This window comes from Eurosta solidaginis, chromosome 1 (assembly GCF_040869045.1).
Source record: "Eurosta solidaginis isolate ZX-2024a chromosome 1, ASM4086904v1, whole genome shotgun sequence".
NCBI classification, from domain to species: Eukaryota; Metazoa; Arthropoda; class Insecta; order Diptera; family Tephritidae; genus Eurosta; species Eurosta solidaginis.
In genome coordinates, this window is record NC_090319.1 from 305,429,202 (window position 1) to 305,449,224 (window position 20,023).

General features: G+C 36.0%; 1 protein-coding gene across 8 annotated transcripts in view; it reads left to right on the forward strand.

Annotated features, from left to right (window-relative positions):
- wdb (widerborst) overlaps positions 1-20,023 on the forward strand; it is a 79,604-nt gene that overhangs the window by 49,933 nt on the left and 9,648 nt on the right. For 4 of the 8 annotated variants that reach the window (XM_067761362.1, XM_067761361.1, XM_067761358.1 and 1 more), the window contains 4 exons: positions 7,567-7,749; positions 7,820-8,223; positions 15,300-15,509; positions 15,841-16,172. In XM_067761362.1, coding sequence (XP_067617463.1) covers positions 16,034-16,172 — 139 coding nt within the window. In that variant the 5' untranslated portion in view covers positions 7,567-7,749; positions 7,820-8,223; positions 15,300-15,509; positions 15,841-16,033. Of the gene's footprint in view, positions 1-7,566; positions 7,750-7,819; positions 8,345-15,299; positions 15,540-15,564; positions 15,588-15,840; positions 16,173-20,023 lie in introns of those variants that run through there. The other 4 variants (XM_067761365.1, XM_067761359.1, XM_067761364.1 and 1 more) reach the window with 4 other exon arrangements.

Genomic DNA, 20,023 nt, shown 5'->3' on the forward strand with positions numbered 1-20,023 from the left:
TCTAAGTACCCCGATCTAATAAAGAAAGTTTTTAGGACTTAAAATAAATATAGATGACGACATGGTAGTATATCTAGTCTCCTAAAAGATATCATAGCGTGAAACCTATAGTTTGCGCCACATATACGTCTTGGAGTGTTACAACGGGTGACAACTTACTAGCCGAGGCGCCACCCCAGCAGGTAATCCCATATTGAAGTTTCGATTGGACTAGACCATAGTAAACAGCTTTTATAGTGGACATAGTGCAACACTTTTTGAGACGATAGAAGTGACGGGTAGTGTACAGAAAGTAATGTTTTAGCTTCTGAATGTGTGCAGACCAATTTAAATGATTATCGATTATAATACCTAGGTATTTGAAATTTTCAACAACATCAATCCTGAAGCAGTTATCACTGCATTTAACGTTGGTTGCGAATGAACTTTTCGTGGCATTCAAAGTGCACGCCATATGATGCATGTTAAAACGTGCGTATTCTGCTGAATGAAAAAAAAAGATCACAAGCCTCAAATTCTTTGGGGGCATGGCTAAAATACATCAAAAATAAAAAAAACGTAAACTTCGTTTTATTAGTAACAAGTAGCTTGTGTAAAGCAAACCAAGTCCTTAGCATATGTACATCGTGGCTAATATTACATATTATCTCGAAGTAGCTCGTTGTACTATACGCAATGGCAAGATCATCTGCAAAGGCAGTCGTTTTGCCCTTCAATGGAATTGAAAAAATTGAATTAATATAAATCAGGAACAGTACCGGTCCAAGGACAGAGCCTTGGGGTACGCCCAGGTTAACGTCCTCCAGGCTACTGTAGTAACTACCCACTTTAACTTTTTGTATTCTATTAGAAAGATAGGATGTAAACCATTTGTACATAAGACCACGAAAACCTGCACGATGGATTTTGTCCAGAAGTATATTCCTGTCTACCATATTGTAACGAATTTACTTGCAAATCCTCTTATTTGCATTCCTCTGCTAAGTTCGAATCACTAAACTGTTGAATAAATAACTCCAATTTGTAATAATGCAAAATGGCCTTTATTAAAGTACTTCACAATACACTCAAACTGTGCAACGAATAGCTTGCTTAATAACCACGCTGATTGATAGCTCAATGAAACTCTACTATTCAAAATAATACTGCTATTGCTCGCTAGATATCGTCTTAATCGCAACTGCTTGACAACTCAAATCAAAACTGAATTACATTTTACTCGCTTGTGCCGCTTTATAGTTTACGCTGCATACATCTAGGCTCTTCTATTTCCAGAACTTACCAACTATTTCGAGTTTTTATAGTTCTCATATAGTTTCTACTTGTTTACAATTTTCTACTTTTCAGCGTCTCTCAGATGTATGTGAGTTTGTAGTTTACAGTCTCTCGCGCATACATAGGCGTATAAGTAAATGCATCTGTGTGTGACATCTTTCGGCTGCCTTATATATGTGTATACATGATTTGATTATTGACGTGAACATCGCTTAGCATCGCCTTAGTGATGGTATAGCTTAGGGATGCTAATATCCGTGACACTGCCCTCCACCTAAGTCTGATCGTCCCGATCAGACAAATCTTTCGATCTAAACGCTGCTAGCATCGCCAAATGTACCACTCTTCTACTCCGTGGTTTCTCAATGCTTTGTATGCGGTAGATGGTATCACTGATCTTCTTCACAACCTTGAATACTGCTATTGCTCGCTAGATATCGTCTTAATCGCAACTGCTTGACAACTCAAATCAAAACTGAATTACATTTTACTCGCTTGTGCCGCTTTTATAGTTTACGCTGCATACATCTAGGCTCTTCTATTTCCAGAACTTACCAACTATTTCGAGTGTTTATAGTTCTCATATAGTTTCTACTTGTTTACAATTTTCTACTTTTCAGCGTCTCTCAGATGTATGTGAGTTTGTAGTTTACAATCTCTCGCGCATACATAGGCGTATAAGTAAATGCATCTGTGTGTGACATCTTTCGTTATATATGTGTATACATGATTTGATTATTGACGTGAACATCGCTTAGCATCGCCTTAGTGATGGTATAGCTTAGGGATGCTAATATCCGTGACAATATCAAAAGTTTTGTTATGTCGACAAATAAACCAGCACATTTACTTTTACTATCTAGAGCTTTGTACACCTTTGAGCAGAAATCTAGCAGAGTATCCTCTGTTGAAACTCTTGATCGAAATCCGAACTGCATGGGGCAGAAAAAGTCCGATTTATCTAGAAAGTTCACAACTCTATTTTTAACCGCCTTTTCAAATACTTTGGAAATCGATGGGAGAAGAGATATGGGCCTGTAGTTACGTGCGTCCCTCTTATCCCATTTTTTGAAGATCGGGATTACAATGGCACATTTCAGATCATCAGGAAAAACTCCCTAGGTTACACCTTTATTGAATAAATGTTTCAGTATATCTACTATATTGAGCGATATTTTTTTTAATAAACTTTGAAATACTGTCATCGCCGCAAGAGCTAGAGATGGTCAATTTCGATTTCGAAGCTGGATATGGGGTTAAAAAAGAAACTGTTAGTTGCACCTTGACATAAGGGTAGATTGGCTACAATTTGACAATCACAAAGGGTTGAACTTGAATAACCAATCGAGGTAAAGTATGTATTAAATTTGTTAGCAACTTCTTCTGGGTCTGTAGTTAGCTGACTCTCAGCACGTAAGGTAACTGGCTCGTGGCTCCCTACACTGTCGCGGTTTAGGAAACTGTTGATGACGCCCCATTCTTTTCTGGTATTGCCCAAAGCTGAGTTAAACTTGTTTTTAAAAAAGGTATCGCGCTTAGTGCGTATGGCTTTATTGGACTGATTGCTAATTTTTTTGTAGCGTGTACGAAGCTTCCTACAATTGGGATGCTTAGCACATTTTTTGCCTCACTTATTTTTGAACTTTATTTTCTTTAATAGATCTCGGGTAATCCAAGGTTTAAGTCGCAGAACTTGTTTACGCTGACTCACATTAAGAGTGCAGTTATTGACGTGCACTTTTAAAGTGTTTAAAAATATAGCATAAGCTGCCGATACGTTACTTTCCGCGTACACGTATGACCAATTTTCAAGAAGAAGCTTGTTATTCAGCATCGTAAAGTTTACCTTAGAAATTGATTTACGAGCGCGGTTGATACTTAGTTTGCCTGACGTAATACCAGTTAGCTGTATACCAGTCATCGTGTGATCGGTTACTTGCAAGTCCATATTAAGACTTGTACAATTTCTATTAGGAAGCGAATTGAAACGACAAAGCGCGTGGTCAATGCAAGTGCCTGAACTTGTTCGTGTTGGTTTATTTATGTAGGATTCCAAACCATTTACCGCCATTAAAGCCAAATATTCGTCAGTAATACTGAAACGATGCAAAATATCCAAATTGATGTCACCAAGAATAAAAAAAATAACCGATTTCGCATTTACCACTAAAGAGGAATATTCTTCAAGGAAAACGAGATAATGAAACCCTTTGTGACTAACTCCACGTTAAACAGCGAAGACGTGTAAAATAATTTCAAAGCCCTGACGACGATTACCGTGTGTAACCGAAATATATTGGTAAACTAAAGAAGAAACAATTTTTGGTGTTTTTAATACTAAAAATTGGACCTAAAGCCGGTTAAACAAATACCGGAATAACGAGATAGGTACAGACTGAAGTCTGTATACCCCCAAGAAAACGAATAGTTCGCCTTTGATATTAATGGAAAGCTGTAACGTATCTGCACTTTGTAAGCTATTACTAAATGAAGAGCAGTCACAAGTATCGCGTACAAAAGCTCCAACACCTCCTGCACTATAGCTGTCATTGGTATTTGTACAAAAGTTGTAATGGGGGATTTTATAATCTCCTACTTCATACGAAAAAATCCATATTTCAGACAAAAATATAATATCTGGTTCTATACCTAACGCTTCTATATTACCAACGAATACATCGAAATTGTCTCTAAGACTACGTATATTTTTAATAATTAGTAAGAATCAGTTGAGGGCGAGTTATTCAAAACATTATTGCTAGCGACGATTGGGTTATTATTAGGTAGAACATCTGAGAACATCTTTAATAGTAAATATAAAAATTAAGAGAAGAGCTAAAATTAGCTAGTTAACTATTAAACGTAAATCATCAAATGTTCTTATACTGATAACCTTCTCATTGCGGCTTGTCGGTACATGATAAAGTCCAACGTGGATGAAAAGAAGCTCTCCACAACACAGCATGCGTACACCAAAGGCAAGTCGGTAGACACCACATTGCATAGGGTGGTAAAAAGCATAGAGAAATCTCTGGAATATAAGGAGTATGCTCTAAGAGTCTTCTTGGACATTGCCGGGCTTTCAATAATGTTGCAAAATGGGCGATTATGGATGGTCTTAATTACATTAAAGTACATCCTGCCTTAATCAGATGGATCGGCTGCATGTTAAATTGCAGTAAGATTACATCACAATGGGGATTGTACGAGGCCACGAAATCAGTGGACAGGGGCACGACGCAGGGAGGGGTGCCATCACCCCTGCTGTGGACGCTGGTCGTCAACCAACTGCTCAGGCGATTCGATGAGGGACCCGTAAAACTTACGGCCTACGCAGATGACGTTGCAATTGTCATAAGTAAAAGTGCCTTCCAACGATTAGTTCTTTGATGGATCGAGCGCTTCGGGATATTCATACCTGGGCATCTAATGTCGGGTTGAAAGTCAATGCGGAGAAGACGGATATTGTCTTGTGTACAAAGAGGTACAAGGTCCCAAATTGGACCAGGCCTAAGTTAGGAGGGGTGACCTTACAGGAGAAACCTTGCACAAAATATCTAGGATTCATCCTAGACAGTAAGCTGTCAGGAAAGCTCAACGTGGAGGAGAGGGTCAAGAAGGCCTCAACGGCACTCTATGCATGTAAAGGAATGCTGGGGTGTACGTGGGGCTTATCGCCCTCTCTTTCTTATAGGGTTTTTACAGCGATTGTAAGCAAGACGAACAGACTACCTGATTCCCTATCTGCGCTTCGAGGGAGATCTTAAGGTCACAATAGAGGTGGACGGTTGGCGCAAATGGCGGACGAGGCGATACATGTGTACACAGATGGTTCCAAAGTAGGGGAAGGAGTAGGGTCTGCGGTATACTGTGCTGATCCGGAAATAAGCAGATCCTACAGGCTTTAGGATTACTGTAGCGTTTTCCGAGCGGAAATATTAGCCGTAACCAAAGCAGTAGAAACCCTGGAAGAGAATACGTTAAGCTGCAACCGCGTTAGCTTTTATATTGACAGTCAATCAGCAACTAGGGCAATAAACTCGCATAGCACAGCATCTAAATGCGTGTTAGAGTGTAAGCAGTCTCTGGAGAGAATCGGGACAGGGAGAAGCATACATCTATATTGGGTCCCAGGGCATATGCGAATAGATGGGAATGAAAAAGCGGACGAACTACGTCCCAATTAGACTGGGCGAGATTAAGCGAAGGCGAGAGGTGCACATGATCGACCAAGCGGAAAAGGCGTGGGTTCAAGCGCGGGGCTGTAAAGTGTCGAAGATTATGTGCTTCTATCATTAAAAAGAGAGGAGTGTAGACTCATGACGGGTATTCTGCTGGACACTGCCTTCTGGCGTCACATGCCTTTAAATTAGTCTTGGACAGTGATAACAGGTGTAGAAAGTGCGGGTCGGAGGAGGAAACGATCGAGCACGTTCTGTGCTCGTGCCCTGCACTTGCTAGGCTAAGACTCCAGCTATTAGGAGTGATACAGCTGTCAAATCTAGAAGCAGCAAGTGGCTTAAGTCCTAGGAAGCTTCTAGTATTTGCCAAGAGGACGGAGTTATTTTATAACATAGGTCCTGGGTTTTGATAGGGTTTTTCAATTTGGTCGTTAAAACAAACTTCTGGTAACACTACGGACTCAATCAGTCTATGTGAGGTCCTCATGGACCGGCCAGTTCAACCTAACCTAACCTTATTGGTTACTTATCGGCTTGTTATCGAGGGTTACACATGTGTCCGCGATTTTATATTGAGGTTTTTATTTTATAAAATTTTTTGAAAATTTCATTTTTTTATTTTATTGTAGTTGACTTTTCCTTTGGAAGCTTTACGGTCGCTATAAATAAGACAAAAAATAACAGTTTTTTTTTTATATTTTGCTACGCGTTTTGATGCTTTTTATACACCTTGCTCAGGGAGTCTGATTTATTTTAGTAAAACATATGATGAAAAAAACAAACACAAAAATATTATTAATATTTTACATCAGCAACGGAATATTTATCGATATTTAACTTACATTAATTACGATAATGTTTGCTATTATACCTCTAGCTCTTTATTTCCAACAAAACAGCAGTGTATACATCTCTTTGTACACTTGCATGCATACAAATTGTGTATATGCTCAGAGTTTATAATTTATATGTAGGTAATGAACCCAAGGCAAGTTGCTGGGTGATATCGCTCATATCAACGCGATCACGTACATTAATCTCACATTACGCTACAGTGTAGTTCTGCATACATATACATATGCATCTCTTTCTATTACTCGCTGAGGATATCCGGCCGTATGCGCCCATCCTGTCAAGTTGCTGCCAAACCGCTAAAAAAAAAGGAGCCATCTTGAACATTCTGCCAGCCAGTTTGACGAATAAGATATCACATTTCCTTTGTACACAATGCCGTTAATATTCGAATAATGACAGTTAGTCGATTGCATGCTATGTTAAAATCGAATACGAACCAGTCGAATTTCAATCAATGCAAAGTTTGCTACTCGACTACACCTTTTTCAGGTGTACTTGAGAATACGTAAATTGTACTTCAGCATAGTCAGTTGTACTTCAGAAATCGTAAAATTAATTTCAGGATAAATAGATATAAGCTAGGCTAAATAAATATTGTATATCAAAAGCTGTAAAATGTACTTCAGAATAGCACATGAGTACTTCAGAAAGAGTAAAAATTATTTCAGAACAAACAATGGTATTTCAGAAAATGTAAAATATTTTTCAGAATAATCAATTATACTTCAGAAAAGGCAAGTTGTACTTCAGAAACCGCAAACATGTGTTTGCAATTAATGTACTGTTCATAAAATAATTGGTTGCGTTCACCGAATTGCATTTTATGATTCTGAAGTACAGCATGAGACTTTTGAAGTGCAACTGAAGTTCAATTGACTATTCTGAAGTGGAAGTTTACGGCTTCTGAAAGATAATTTATTATACTGAAGTACAACTTACGATCTCTGAATTGAAATTGACTATTCTTGAAATGCATATTAAGTTTTCTGAAGTACACTTGACTATCCCTTAAGTACTTTTTACGACTTCTGAAGTACATTTGACTATTATGAAGTTCAATTTATCGTTTCTAAATTACACATAATTATTCCGAAGTACATTTTACCATTTCTGAACAACATTTTATGTTGTCTGAAGTACACCGCTCCTATATTTCCTTACATTTTATAGTTTTATTTGCGAATAGTTGAAGTAGTTTTTTGTATACATTTTGTATAAGCGTATTAAATGTTATTTTCTTTCTTTGCAATTGCAGAAATCTGTGATGAACTATATATATTAGCGTTATGGTTTCCATTGCACTGTTTAGCTGAGGTCGTGAGTTCGTTTTATAGCACAATAATTAAAATTTCAACACTGAACATGAAGTTGTGCTAATCTTGCAAGAAGTAATCTTCAACAATCTAAGGACACACGGACAGTTAAAAACTTACAACAAGTAAGTCAAGAATATATTTACGAAAATAGTTTAAATTTAAAAACAAAAAAATCATCAATTTCTTTTCTAGGTGAGCGTGTGTCCGAGCAAGGTTCATATAGCAGTTAATTTTACTATAAAATACGAGCCAACAATATTTAAGAAGAAGCATAAATAGTAAATATAAAATATTAAACTAATCACCAATACAATAAATTAAAAAAAAAATAAAAATCAATGCAACTACATTCAATGTGCCATTTTATCTGGAGATCGGAGGTTCACACTATTCCCAACATTAAAAACATATATGCATATTTAAAGTAGATGCTTATGTAAAGTATAAGATACCAAACCAAGCAAAGGATGCATACGCAACTATAAAACAAACAAAAATCCCTCCACTTAAAAGCGTCAAACAACAACAAAAAACTATATATTACGAGCGCAGTTACATACACAAATGATTGCATTCACATATACACCGCTTTTACGGTAAAATTGCATTTTTGAAAGGCCGGCTATAAAAAATTTATTTATTTTAAGAGTGAATAAAAGCGAAACTTATAAACATTTCTGAAAAAGTGCGGCAACAACGGCAGTAAAAACGGAAAGGGTAAATATGATCGCTTAACACAAGGACACATTGATTTATGCAATAAAACAGGGACTCGCGGTTTTTTAAACGGTTTTATTTAGCTTGACTTGATTGGCTGGCTGGCTGGCTGACCGGCACGAATTTTGTATTTGAAATTTAAGTAACTTCCCGATAAGCTACAAGCTTGAAACTTGGAATATAGCTCAGCACGCGATGACAATGCAATAATAATAAGAAACAAGTAAAGGTGCCTAAGTTCGGGTGTAACCGAACATTATATATTCAGAGTGAGCTTCAATTGTACATTTCATTTCAGATAAATTACTTTTCTACATAACACGTGGCACCGCCCGTTTAAAAAAAAAGTCTCCACATTTCCTCTTACAATAAAACTTCATAAGTGAAATATCGTTGATTCCAAACTTTTTTTTGCTAAGTTATTGGTTATTATTCTAGCCTACGACCCTTTTAAACTTGTTTTATATCTAAGTTGCCGTGGTCTTTAACCGATCCCGTCCATTTTTACTAGAAATATTTTCTGCTATAAGAAAAATATGTGTACAGAAATTCATTACGATCCGTTATGGCTCCCGAAACATAGAAAATTGCTTGGTCATAAATTTGAAGTTTTTCCTATTTATTGTTATAAATCCACTTGGGAAATGAAATACCATTGATATAAAGCTCTTTTTTGCAAATATATAGCTTATTTTATTTGTTCACGACCCTTTTAAAAATCTTTTATATAAAAGCAGGCGTGGTCCTTAACCGATTTCAATAATTTTTCTTCAAAGCATACCTTATAGTAAAGGCAACCTCTCTGCTGAATTTTGTTACGATAGGTTTAACGATTTTTGATTTATGATTAATAATATTTGTAAAATTGATTTTATCACAAGTGGGCGGTGCAACGAGTCTCAATATCAGTCCACATGCCAAATTTCAACATTCTAGCTTTATTATTTACTAAATTATCAGGTTTTTTGTGTTTTCCAAAATTTTATATATGTATAAAAAGTGGGCGTAGTTATCATCCGATTTCGCTAATTTTCAATACCAATCTATTCTGGGCCCAGATAGCTTGTATAACAAATTTAGTGAAGTTATCTTAATATTGACTCAAGTTACCGTGCTAAAGGACGGACGGAAGGACATAGCTCAATCAAATTTTTTTTCGATACTGATAATTTTGATATATGGAAGTCTATATATATCTGGTTTCCTTTATACCTGTACAACCAACCGTTATCCAATCAAAATTAATATACTCTGTGTGCAAAGCACGCTGAGTAGAAAAAACTCCGGTAGGTGGCGCATGGATCGGAATATTTCAAAAAATCGTATTTGTCCGATTCGGTTCATATTTGGAACACATACATGAATAGAAAGCGCGGTATGAAAAAAATCGCCGCTAGGTGGCGCAAGGATCGATATATTCATAAAAATCGTATTTGTGATCCATTTGGCTCATATTTGGAACACATAATACATACATGAATAGAAAGCGACATATGAAAAAAATCGCCGCTAGGTGGCGCACGGATCGAGGTATTCAAAAAAATCGTATTTGTGGCCGATTTGGCTCATATTCGGAACAAATATTACATACAGTCCGGTAGGAGTGACATCAAAATATTTTGGAGTTCGAGGAGGGACAAACATACGTGGCGCAGAGTCGAGTAAAGTCTTTGGAAGGATTATGTATTGAGGACTTAGATTGTAACAAATTGTCAGGAAAGAGTCCTTGTAATAATGAGTCACTAAATGAACTAAATAGAATGAGAAATAACAGGCAATTAAATAAAGACTAAAAACGTGAAAATAGAATAACAAAACAAAAATTAAGTTAAACGGTTTTATTGAAAACAATACTTACATGAAGTAATAATAATACTAAAATCTAGAAAATAATTAGGTAGGTCCTAGGTACTAGTCATCACACTCCTCATCAATTTAGGTCGTTGATCAGACAATTAATAAAAGCGTTGAACGCGTTAAATTTCTATTGATAGTCATAAGTAAGACCAACTGAACCTTAATAAGGTTATGTTACGCCTCACATTTTTAGAAATTTAACGCGTCCAATGCTTTTATTTAATTGTCTCATCGACGCCCTAAATTGATGAGGAGTGTGATGACTAGTACCTTGGACCTACCTAATTATTTTCTAGCTTTTAGTATTATTATTACTTCATGCAGACCTGTTAAATTTGAATTAGCATTAGTAATCAATTAATTAGATTCCCATTTTAATGGCCAATGATTATTTCAATTGTTTTCCGAAAAAAGCAATTACTAATTGATTACTATTAGAAAAAAAAGTCATCATTTTTTCCGATTATTGAAAAAAAAATAAATAAAAAATAATCAAAAATAATCAAAATGATGATTACTTTTGTTTATTTTTGATTTTTTCGATTATTTTTGATTTTTTTCTGATTTTTTTTTGTTTTTTTCTGATTTTTTTTGTTTTTTTTTTGATTTTTTTTGATTATTTTTCCGCTTTGTTGAAAGAAAAATTCTCGTTGGATGCATGCACGGGCAAAGAGGATAAATATAATAAGAGACGTCACTTGTTACTTTGCATAATGTTATTCGTTAGGATACTCGCAGGATTTTTTTGGGGTAGATGTGCATAAATGTCTATACCTTTTCGTGGGGTAGGGTATTTGTTTTTATTTTTCCGACTGTATTTAATTAATTATTTAATTCTCTTCTTAAAATCACAATTGCATAAGGTCCCTACACGACATGGATAAATGCGAGACGATTGAAAATGTCTCTCATGGAAAACATTAGGCATCAATTTTTTTTAATTTCCAGCGAGTTACTCGCCACTCGTAGCAGACTGGTGGCTCTTATTATATTTATCCACTTTGGCACGGGATAATTTCTACGTAAAAGAACATTTTAGGATGCAATAGTACATCGTAAGCTTATCGAGGCGAACATATACATGCAACATATAGGGCGCATGGTATATGAGCGTTGATCTAAACATATTCTCTGGTAAGTATACACACATGTGCATATTTTACTACACAAATAATATGGGATCGAAAACGGCGGTTTTTCTAATTGAAAAAGCTTTCATTTACCAACGATCCTTTATGGTTTCATCCGTAAGTCTAGCCGATTTTGTTCTATCCAAAATAAATATATCCACTATTTTGGATTACGTTATGGCTATGCACTGATTATTTTGTACATTCAAGTACATGGTGGATGTAACGGTATATTGTGAGCGCTTATCTAGGCATATGGATACATACATACTAGGGCGGGTCGATTTAAAAATCGCTCATTTCTCTATGAAAATCGTATTCTAGGGATCAAAATAAGAAACTTTGCCGAAGGAACCATACCTCTAAAACGAATTCTGATGTCCCCCAATTTGAGTCGAACTTTTGGGTAGGGGCAAATTTTGAAAAATCCCACTTTGACCCATTTAGAGTGCTCCAATCGAGTCCAAATGTATGACCGACACCCACTAACTTTGGAGGCCCGACCCACCGATGCCAGTGGCACACCCCCTGGAACCCCTATGGGTGTTCACCATACAAACATTTCAAAAAATCGCCGGTTTTGCACATTACATGAAAAAATCAGCTAAATGGCTATGTTTTTTCTTTATTTTTATTTATTTATTTATAATAATATTTATTATTTATTGCTTCATCTTGCGATGTAGAGGATGGTGGATTCATTGTAAACTTTTTGATTTGGAATGATCACTTCACTTATTATTTTTTTTTGAAATATTTTTTTTATCTGAAATTAGCACTTCACACTTTGAGTTCTTCACAACGACTTAATGCATTCACAAAAACTGTTGCGTTATATATGGTCTACGAGACGAGGTAATAAGAATGAAATGGTAATTTCAGTTCTACCTGCTGTGTCTTGTGGTGGCTTAAAAAAACAACACAAGCAATTTTACGATCTGCAATTGTGTCACAGTGATACCTTCATTTTTTAAAACGGTTGAATAAAAAACCCACACAACTATGTTTACGACATGCAAATGCATCACAGTGATGCTTTGGTTTTAAAAGGGTTGTAAAAACGCTAATTTCTAATATTTTTTTTAATTTCTTTTCTATTACTAAGTTAAATTCATTTTTTCATTTACATATGTTCTGACTAAATAAATTTCTAAAGAGAAAAATAAACTTCAAAAAGAAAAAACAGGCATTTCGCTGATTTTTTCATGTAAAGTGCAAAACCGGCGATTTTTTGAAATGTTTGTGTGGTGAACCCCCAGGGGGGTTCCAGGGGGTGTGCCACTGGCATCGGTGGGTCGGGCCTCCAAAGTTAGTGGGGGTCGGTCATATATTTGGACTCGATTGGAGCACTCTAAATGGGTGAAAGTGGGATTTTTCAAAATTTGCCCCCTACCCAAAAGTTCGAAATTGGGGGACATCAGAATTCGTTTTAGAGGTATGGTTCCTTCGGCAAAGTTTCTTATTTTGATCCCCAGAATATGATTTTCGCAGAGCAATGGGCGATTTTTTTGCCTCCCACAAATCGACCCGGCCTAATACATACCCATCTACACATTATCGAGTCTTTAGATATATCCGACGAATACCTTGCGGGGGAGTGCGTATTGTTTTACGACAAAACAATATGCTCAAACAATATGTTTGAGTAATACTACTTAGGTTGATAGCTTCATTTCCAACTGAAGCGATCCTCTAAGTTGTCATTCATCATCATGATCAGTTGTCTAACCAAAGGTTGTTATATCCCAGATAAATTTATAACATATGTATCTCCATGTACATTAGATTGAAACTTCTTTTATTTCCTTATGATTACGTCTAGGATATTTCCTATACAATTTTAAGTTTTGCATAGTGAGGCATTTTTTATTACTAACAATTGTAAATTCCAAACACATTTGTTTGCCTATCATACATAATTTTTTCGACATGGTTGGATATTTTCCAAGAATATATACATTGTAAAAGTCTATAACAGCGGTCGACTGGTAATACGTGTCCTAAAAGACTTCGCTTGACCTCAGTATTAAGTCACATAGTGGCGATGATATGAAACTGTTATGACTAAAATAAAGCGAACAATATGATAAACTTTGATTACAAAACAATCAATGCATATCCCATAACTTAATCCGAAATAGCGGATATATTAATTTTGGATCCCAAAAAAAATTGGCTTGACTTAAGGATGAAACCATTATTATTTTATATAATGGGTGTGGTAAAATATGCACATGTGTGTATACTTACCGGAGAATATGTTTAGATCAACGCTCATATACCATTCGCCCTATATGTTGAATGTATTTATTCGCCTCGATAAGCGCTTACGATTTACTATCGCATCCTAAAATGTACTTGTATGCAGAAATTATCCCGTGCATGCAACAAACGAGAATATTTCTTTCAACCAAGCGGAAAAATAATCAAAAAAAAAAAAAATCAAAAATAATCAATTACTTTTGAATTTTTTTGGATTTTTGATTATTTTTTGATTTTTTTCAATAATCGTAAAAAATTATGAGTTTTTTTTGATTATTTTTTTAATCAATTGAAAACTAATCATTAAAAATAGAAAATAATGACAAATAATCATTAAATGGCGTTTAAAGAATATAATCAATGGAACGGCTAATTATTACCATTAGTAATCATTATTTAACAGGTCTTACTTCATGTAAGTATTGTTTTCAATAAAACCGTTTAACTTAAACATTTTTTTTAAATTATTTAATTTCATAAGAAGACATACCAGATCATTTAACTTAAAGTGGGCACAACGCGCTGTTCAGTTAAGGGGGAAACTTTATTTTCAGTATTAATTGTTTTTAACATTGACAATTTTTTCCACTTTAATTTGTCGCCCCCTCAATCAGTCCCGAAATAGTCTTGAACTAATCCTTCAGTTGTCCCTAAATGATACATAATGTAAACCGTACGCAATCTTGAAATCGTTCCGAATTGGTTACGGTCTCGAAATGATTCTGAAGTCATTCTGAAATGTTCACGAAACGGTGCCCAAGTAGTCATAAAATGATCCAAAAATATACAACACCGTCCCAACCGCTTTAAAATGTTTACGAAATCCGCCAATCCTTTACGCATTAACAAATGTGGCACTTAGATCCATATTAGTTGATAAGCACGCGCATCCCCTCCCTTTCAACTGAATGATTTGGTATGTCTTCTTCTTATGGAAAAAGCGATGACTCACTGTTTTAAGGGGGAAAAAAATAATTTAAAAAATTTTTTTTAGTTAAACGGTTTTATTGAAAACAATACTTACATGAAGTAATAATAATACTAAAAGCTAGTGAAAACAATACTTACATGAAGTAATAATAATACTAAAAGCTAGAAAATATTAGGTAGGCCCTAGGTACTAGTCATCACACTCCTCATCAATCTAGGGCCTTGATCAGACAATTACATAAAAGCGTTGGGCGCGTGAAGTTTCTAAAAATGTGAGGCGTATCATAACCTTATTAAGGTTCAGTTGGTCTTACCTATGCATATATGTATGAAAATATCATTTATCACAGGCCGCTTTCTGTAAATAAATAAATAAAAATATGAACCAAATCGGACCACAAATACGATTTTTTTTGAATACCTCGTTCCTTGCGCCACCTAGCGGCGATTTTTTCTTATTATTGCATTGTCATCGGGTTCTGAACTATATTCCAAATTTCAAGCTTGTAGCTTATCGGGAAGTTACTTAAATTTTAATTACAAAATTCGTTCACAACGGCCGTGCAGCGGGCCTGTCAAGTCAGGCTAAATAAGACCGTTTAATGATAAGTCCCGTTATTATTAACTTTTATAATTTTTAACACACTTTTACGAATATGTTTAAAAGTTTCGCTTTTATTCAGTCTTAAATTAAATACATTTTTTATCGTCGGTTTTTATTTAGAACAAATAAAAGTATTTATCTAATTTGTTTTGTTTTTTCTTTTTTTTTCTAGATAATCTCTGTTTCGTTAACTGTATCTACTTATCTATAACTAAAGCTTACAGTTTGTGAACAAGTTGAAAACAAAAGCAAGCAAAAACTCTCCACAACTCGAAATTTATGATTTTTATAAGTTTTGAGAATGTTTAACGTAAAAATCAACGAATGATAGTTCAAAACAAAAACTACAGAAATAATTAAAAAACAAAAATACCAATTACGGGTAATTGCTGAATAAAACTATAGAATGAGAGTAATAATTCGCATTTCTGCGTTAATACAGCAATAAAAAAATAATAAAGTGATTTGCTAGCGTGTATTATATATGTATATCCATATATCTTTATATATATATATATATATATATATATATATATATATGTATATATATGTAAAATTAAAAGCAAACATCAAGCATTAACGGGTTTGAACCAACTTCAAAAAGGCATTAAAAATTTTTTTGTTACTACACACTACACCGTTACATAAATGCATATATACAGAACTACATTGTTAGATGTGTGTGTGTATTAAAATAAAAATCTATTTAATAGAAAGCATCGATCGAGAACTTAAACATAATATTCATAAAAACTTCTATATATATATATAACGCAGTTGTTTCCATTTTGTTAAACATATCTACATAAATACATACACATTTGTGTAAAAAGCATATTCAACAAAGGACGACGACACAAGTGCAGCTGAAAAAGAAAAACTGAACAACAAATATAAATCAAGAAAATGTCATCGGGAACGTTTGTCGATCGAATTGATCCATTTGCTAAACGCTCATTGAAAAAGAAAAGTAAAAAAAGTCAGGGTTCCTCACGTTATAGAAATTCTCAGGATGTGGAGCTTCAACAGTTGCCACCGTTAAAAGGTAAATTTGTGAGCACTCTTTTTCGACCTATGACATTTTTATTTACAATATATCGTCGCCGCCGCGGTAAAAGCTGCCAACGCCATTTTTCACCCAAAACGACTTCGATATTGATGAACGAAGGGGGCGATTTCTGCACATGGTTGTTAAGAAAAAAAAAAACTTGCTAAATCCAACAAAATTATAAAAAGCTGCTAACGTTACGCTCCGCGAAAAAAGGTCCCTTACTCGAATGCTGTTGATGCAGCATGGCGAGCAGGTATATTAAGTCGTATGCGGAAGCTTTCACATGAACACCCGTATACGGCACAATTACTATGGACTTTGACTGAGCATCCAAACAGACATCTGATTGATGAGCCAACATCGCCCAGGCGCTTAAGGAGTCATCTCCGTAAGCGTTATGAGAAAATACGGCATCTGAGAACTCAGCCGTATGAAGCCAAAAACACAAGCAGGTCCCCAGTGGACTCCACAAACAGGCGTCGGACCTTTATGCCAGGAATTGCCCGGTGAACCCAGTACTCAAAGAACAGTACCCAAAACTTGCTGAAGAGGCGCACACTCCCTAGGGAAACGCGAGTCACTCTAGCTCAACTTAGATCTGGATACTGTAACAGGTTAAACTCTTATCTGTCCAGAATCAACCCGGACATACAAAATGTATGCCCTGCTTGCAATGTGTCCCCACATGACACCAACCATCTCTTTAATTATAATGCGGAAGCAACGCCTCTAACACCCCTCTCATTATGGTGCACCCCTGTTGAAACAGCAAGTTTCCGTGGACTCCTGTTAGAGGATATTGATGACAATTTGTGATCGGTCGCACCTTTGGATGGGGCGAAGCACTGCTACAAGAACAACAATTGCACATAACTCAAAAAGTAATAAATACACCGGTCTCCTGGAGCAAACTTTCATTTGTGATAAGTCTTAAAAAAATGGTTTGGGGGTATTTGCTAGCGGAACGTCACATATATTGAAATTTCAACGTGTTCATTGAAATTAGTTTTTTTATTCTACTATTAATTTTTGTTGGATTGCGTTAGCAGCTTTTACCGCAGCGTCGACTATATTTTTAATGAGCTTATGAATGGTGTTAGACTCTGGAACTCCATACCTCAATCTATAAGGAATTCGTTGCGGGAAAATAATTTTAAAAAACTTATTTTTGATTTTTTCACTAATGGGATTGCATAATGAGGTGGTTATAATTTTCAATCTAGCTATAATTTATTCTGTATTTTTAATATATTTATATATATATATTTTTTTTTAAATTTTTATTTTTATTCTATTTTGTTTTATTTTGTTTTAATTTTTCTTTTCTTTATATTTTATTTTACATACATTTTGTTAAAAAAATCCGTTACTTTAATGTAAGATTTCTTTTTGTATTGCGTGATAAAAGACTTAGTCTTAATGCGCTGATGTAACTAATTATTGTTATTATTATTATTAAATTGAAATTAACAGCGCATACAAATAATTTTTTGTTTTTGTTTGTAATAGCCGCTTAATTTCAAAATTGTAGTTGGTGGTAAAATAATATTAAAGTTTTTAATTCATATGAGAGAAAAGCTGAACAGTTACTTGATTCCATCATCATCATTCATTCACGCTTAACCGCCTAAGCGATTTTGGCCGTTTCGTAACAAGTCACGCCAGCTATCCATGTTTTGCGTAAACTGACGCCAATTGGGAGCACCAAGGGAGGTCAAGCCTTCTTCCACCTATTTCTCCTAATTCAGTAGAGGTCTCCCCCTTTCCTTCCTAACTGCGGTGTCGCCTAAAAAACTTTCTTGGCCGGAGCAGCTTCCTCCATTCGCATAAGACGAACTATACAGCGAAGCCTATGTGTTTTATTCGCTGCATTATCTTCATATGTGTTTAATGCTCATCATTGTTACTCGCAATACCCATTTTTTGTTTGCTTTTTGATCTTATCCATAGAAGGCAGAACGCCCAACGCGTTTTTTCAGCTCAATAATATCAATATCATCACTATACGCCAGTAATTGTACGCTCTTATAATAGATTGTACGGCCTCGATTGTCTAAAGACTCGTTTGGCTTCGAATTGCTCGGAGAAGTCCTTTCCATTCCTTAAGGAGATGATAGTGTTCCTCAACGTTATTTGGCAAAGCCTTATTAAATTTGCAGGGAACTTTAATCCAGACTTAGCAGCGTACAAGCAACTTCATTTCGCGCTGTAAAAGGCTGATTTGAAGTGTACAAAAATATCGTGATTTGTAATTTCACATTGCTGTTCTTTCCATGATGTTCACTCATGATGCAAGGCAAAGGACTCCAGATTAGTAACCTTTGGCTGTGTATTCACATAGCTTACTTAGTTAATATATCACAGTTAAGAAGTAGGAACGAGGCGTGTCCTGTTCCGTTAGCTCTTCCTTTTTTTAAATGCAGCTTCCACACAACGAACGCCGCGAAGGTTGTTGTTGCAACCTCAAAAACACTTTCCGAAGGTTAAGAAGAGTGTTACGGATATGGAGAGTCCTTTTCCGGATATGAATCACATTCGGGCAGTACCTGCTCCCGCCACGACTGGCAAGCCGGGTATATTTCAAGCTCCTTATCCTGCTACGGTAAATTGTTTTTGTAGAGTTCCTTCTCAGGTTATAAAGCCGCATCGTGGAAAGTACGAACTCAATAAGAAAATCCTGTATGCGTATATTTCAAATCGGCGTGAGTCTAACTGGCCGAAAATCATCAGCAATCTGCCTGACTAAGAGAAGAAAACCATCCCTATTCCTGGTTGTGCGCAAGACATGCAGAGAATACTTGTTTACATTCCTATTCCAAAGATTTGTTTTTGCAATACTTTTCGTTTTTTGTACTCCCTCGAGAAAGTTCCTTCCAGAGTAGCAGCGCTTTCTGAGATTTGACCTTGGGGCTTTTATCCTACCATGGAGGAAAGATCCTTTTGTTCCTTGTTATTGTGGACAGGCGATTTTGTAGGCCACTTGCAAATATTTTCGGGCCTTTTATCATGGCTGTGAAGGTTAGGTTTGTTTAAACTGGCCGGTCAATAAAAACCTCACATAAACTGAACACTATGGACACAGTGTTGACGACCAAACGAAGAACACCAATCAGGTGCCAGAACTTATATTATAGAAAAACTTAGTCCTCTGTCGACCCTAATAACTGCAGCCTTGACCTGGTGAGCGCTGGACACGAACACAGAATGTGCTCACCCGTTTGTTCCTGTTGCTCACACTTCCTAGATCTGCCGTTACTGACGAGACCCTAACTTATTAGCATGTGACTCCAGAAGGTAGTGTCCAGTTAGTATGCCCATCGTGAACCTTAAGTTTCTTCTGCTGCTTTCTTAGCGGCTATAATTTCCGCGTGAAAGACGCTGCAGTAATCTGGCAGCTTGTAGAATCTACTTATATTTGGATCGACATAGTAAACAGCAGACCCGACCCCTTCCGTTAATTTAGAACCATCGGTATAGACGTGCATAGGTATGTTCTGCCATTCCTGCACCATGGCACCAACCCCCTGGCTCAATTTTGGCCCCAAGATCTCTTTCGAAGCTCAGGCACGGCACCACATATTGCGTTGACCCGATATTTGATGGAGCTATACTGCTATGGCCTGCTCTTAAACTGACCCGAGGCCTTAAGCCTTGTTGAAGTTGCTAATCCGATATTTTTGGCCATTAGGTCTACAGGCGGGATGTGTAGAATGGCATGCAATGTTGCTGTCGGGGTGGTATTCAGGGCTACCGCCTCAAGTTTTTTGGTATACGTGCTTTTTGTGTGGCTATCCACCAAACAAGGACCCCATATTAAAGTATGGGTTTGACAATTGCCGTAAATA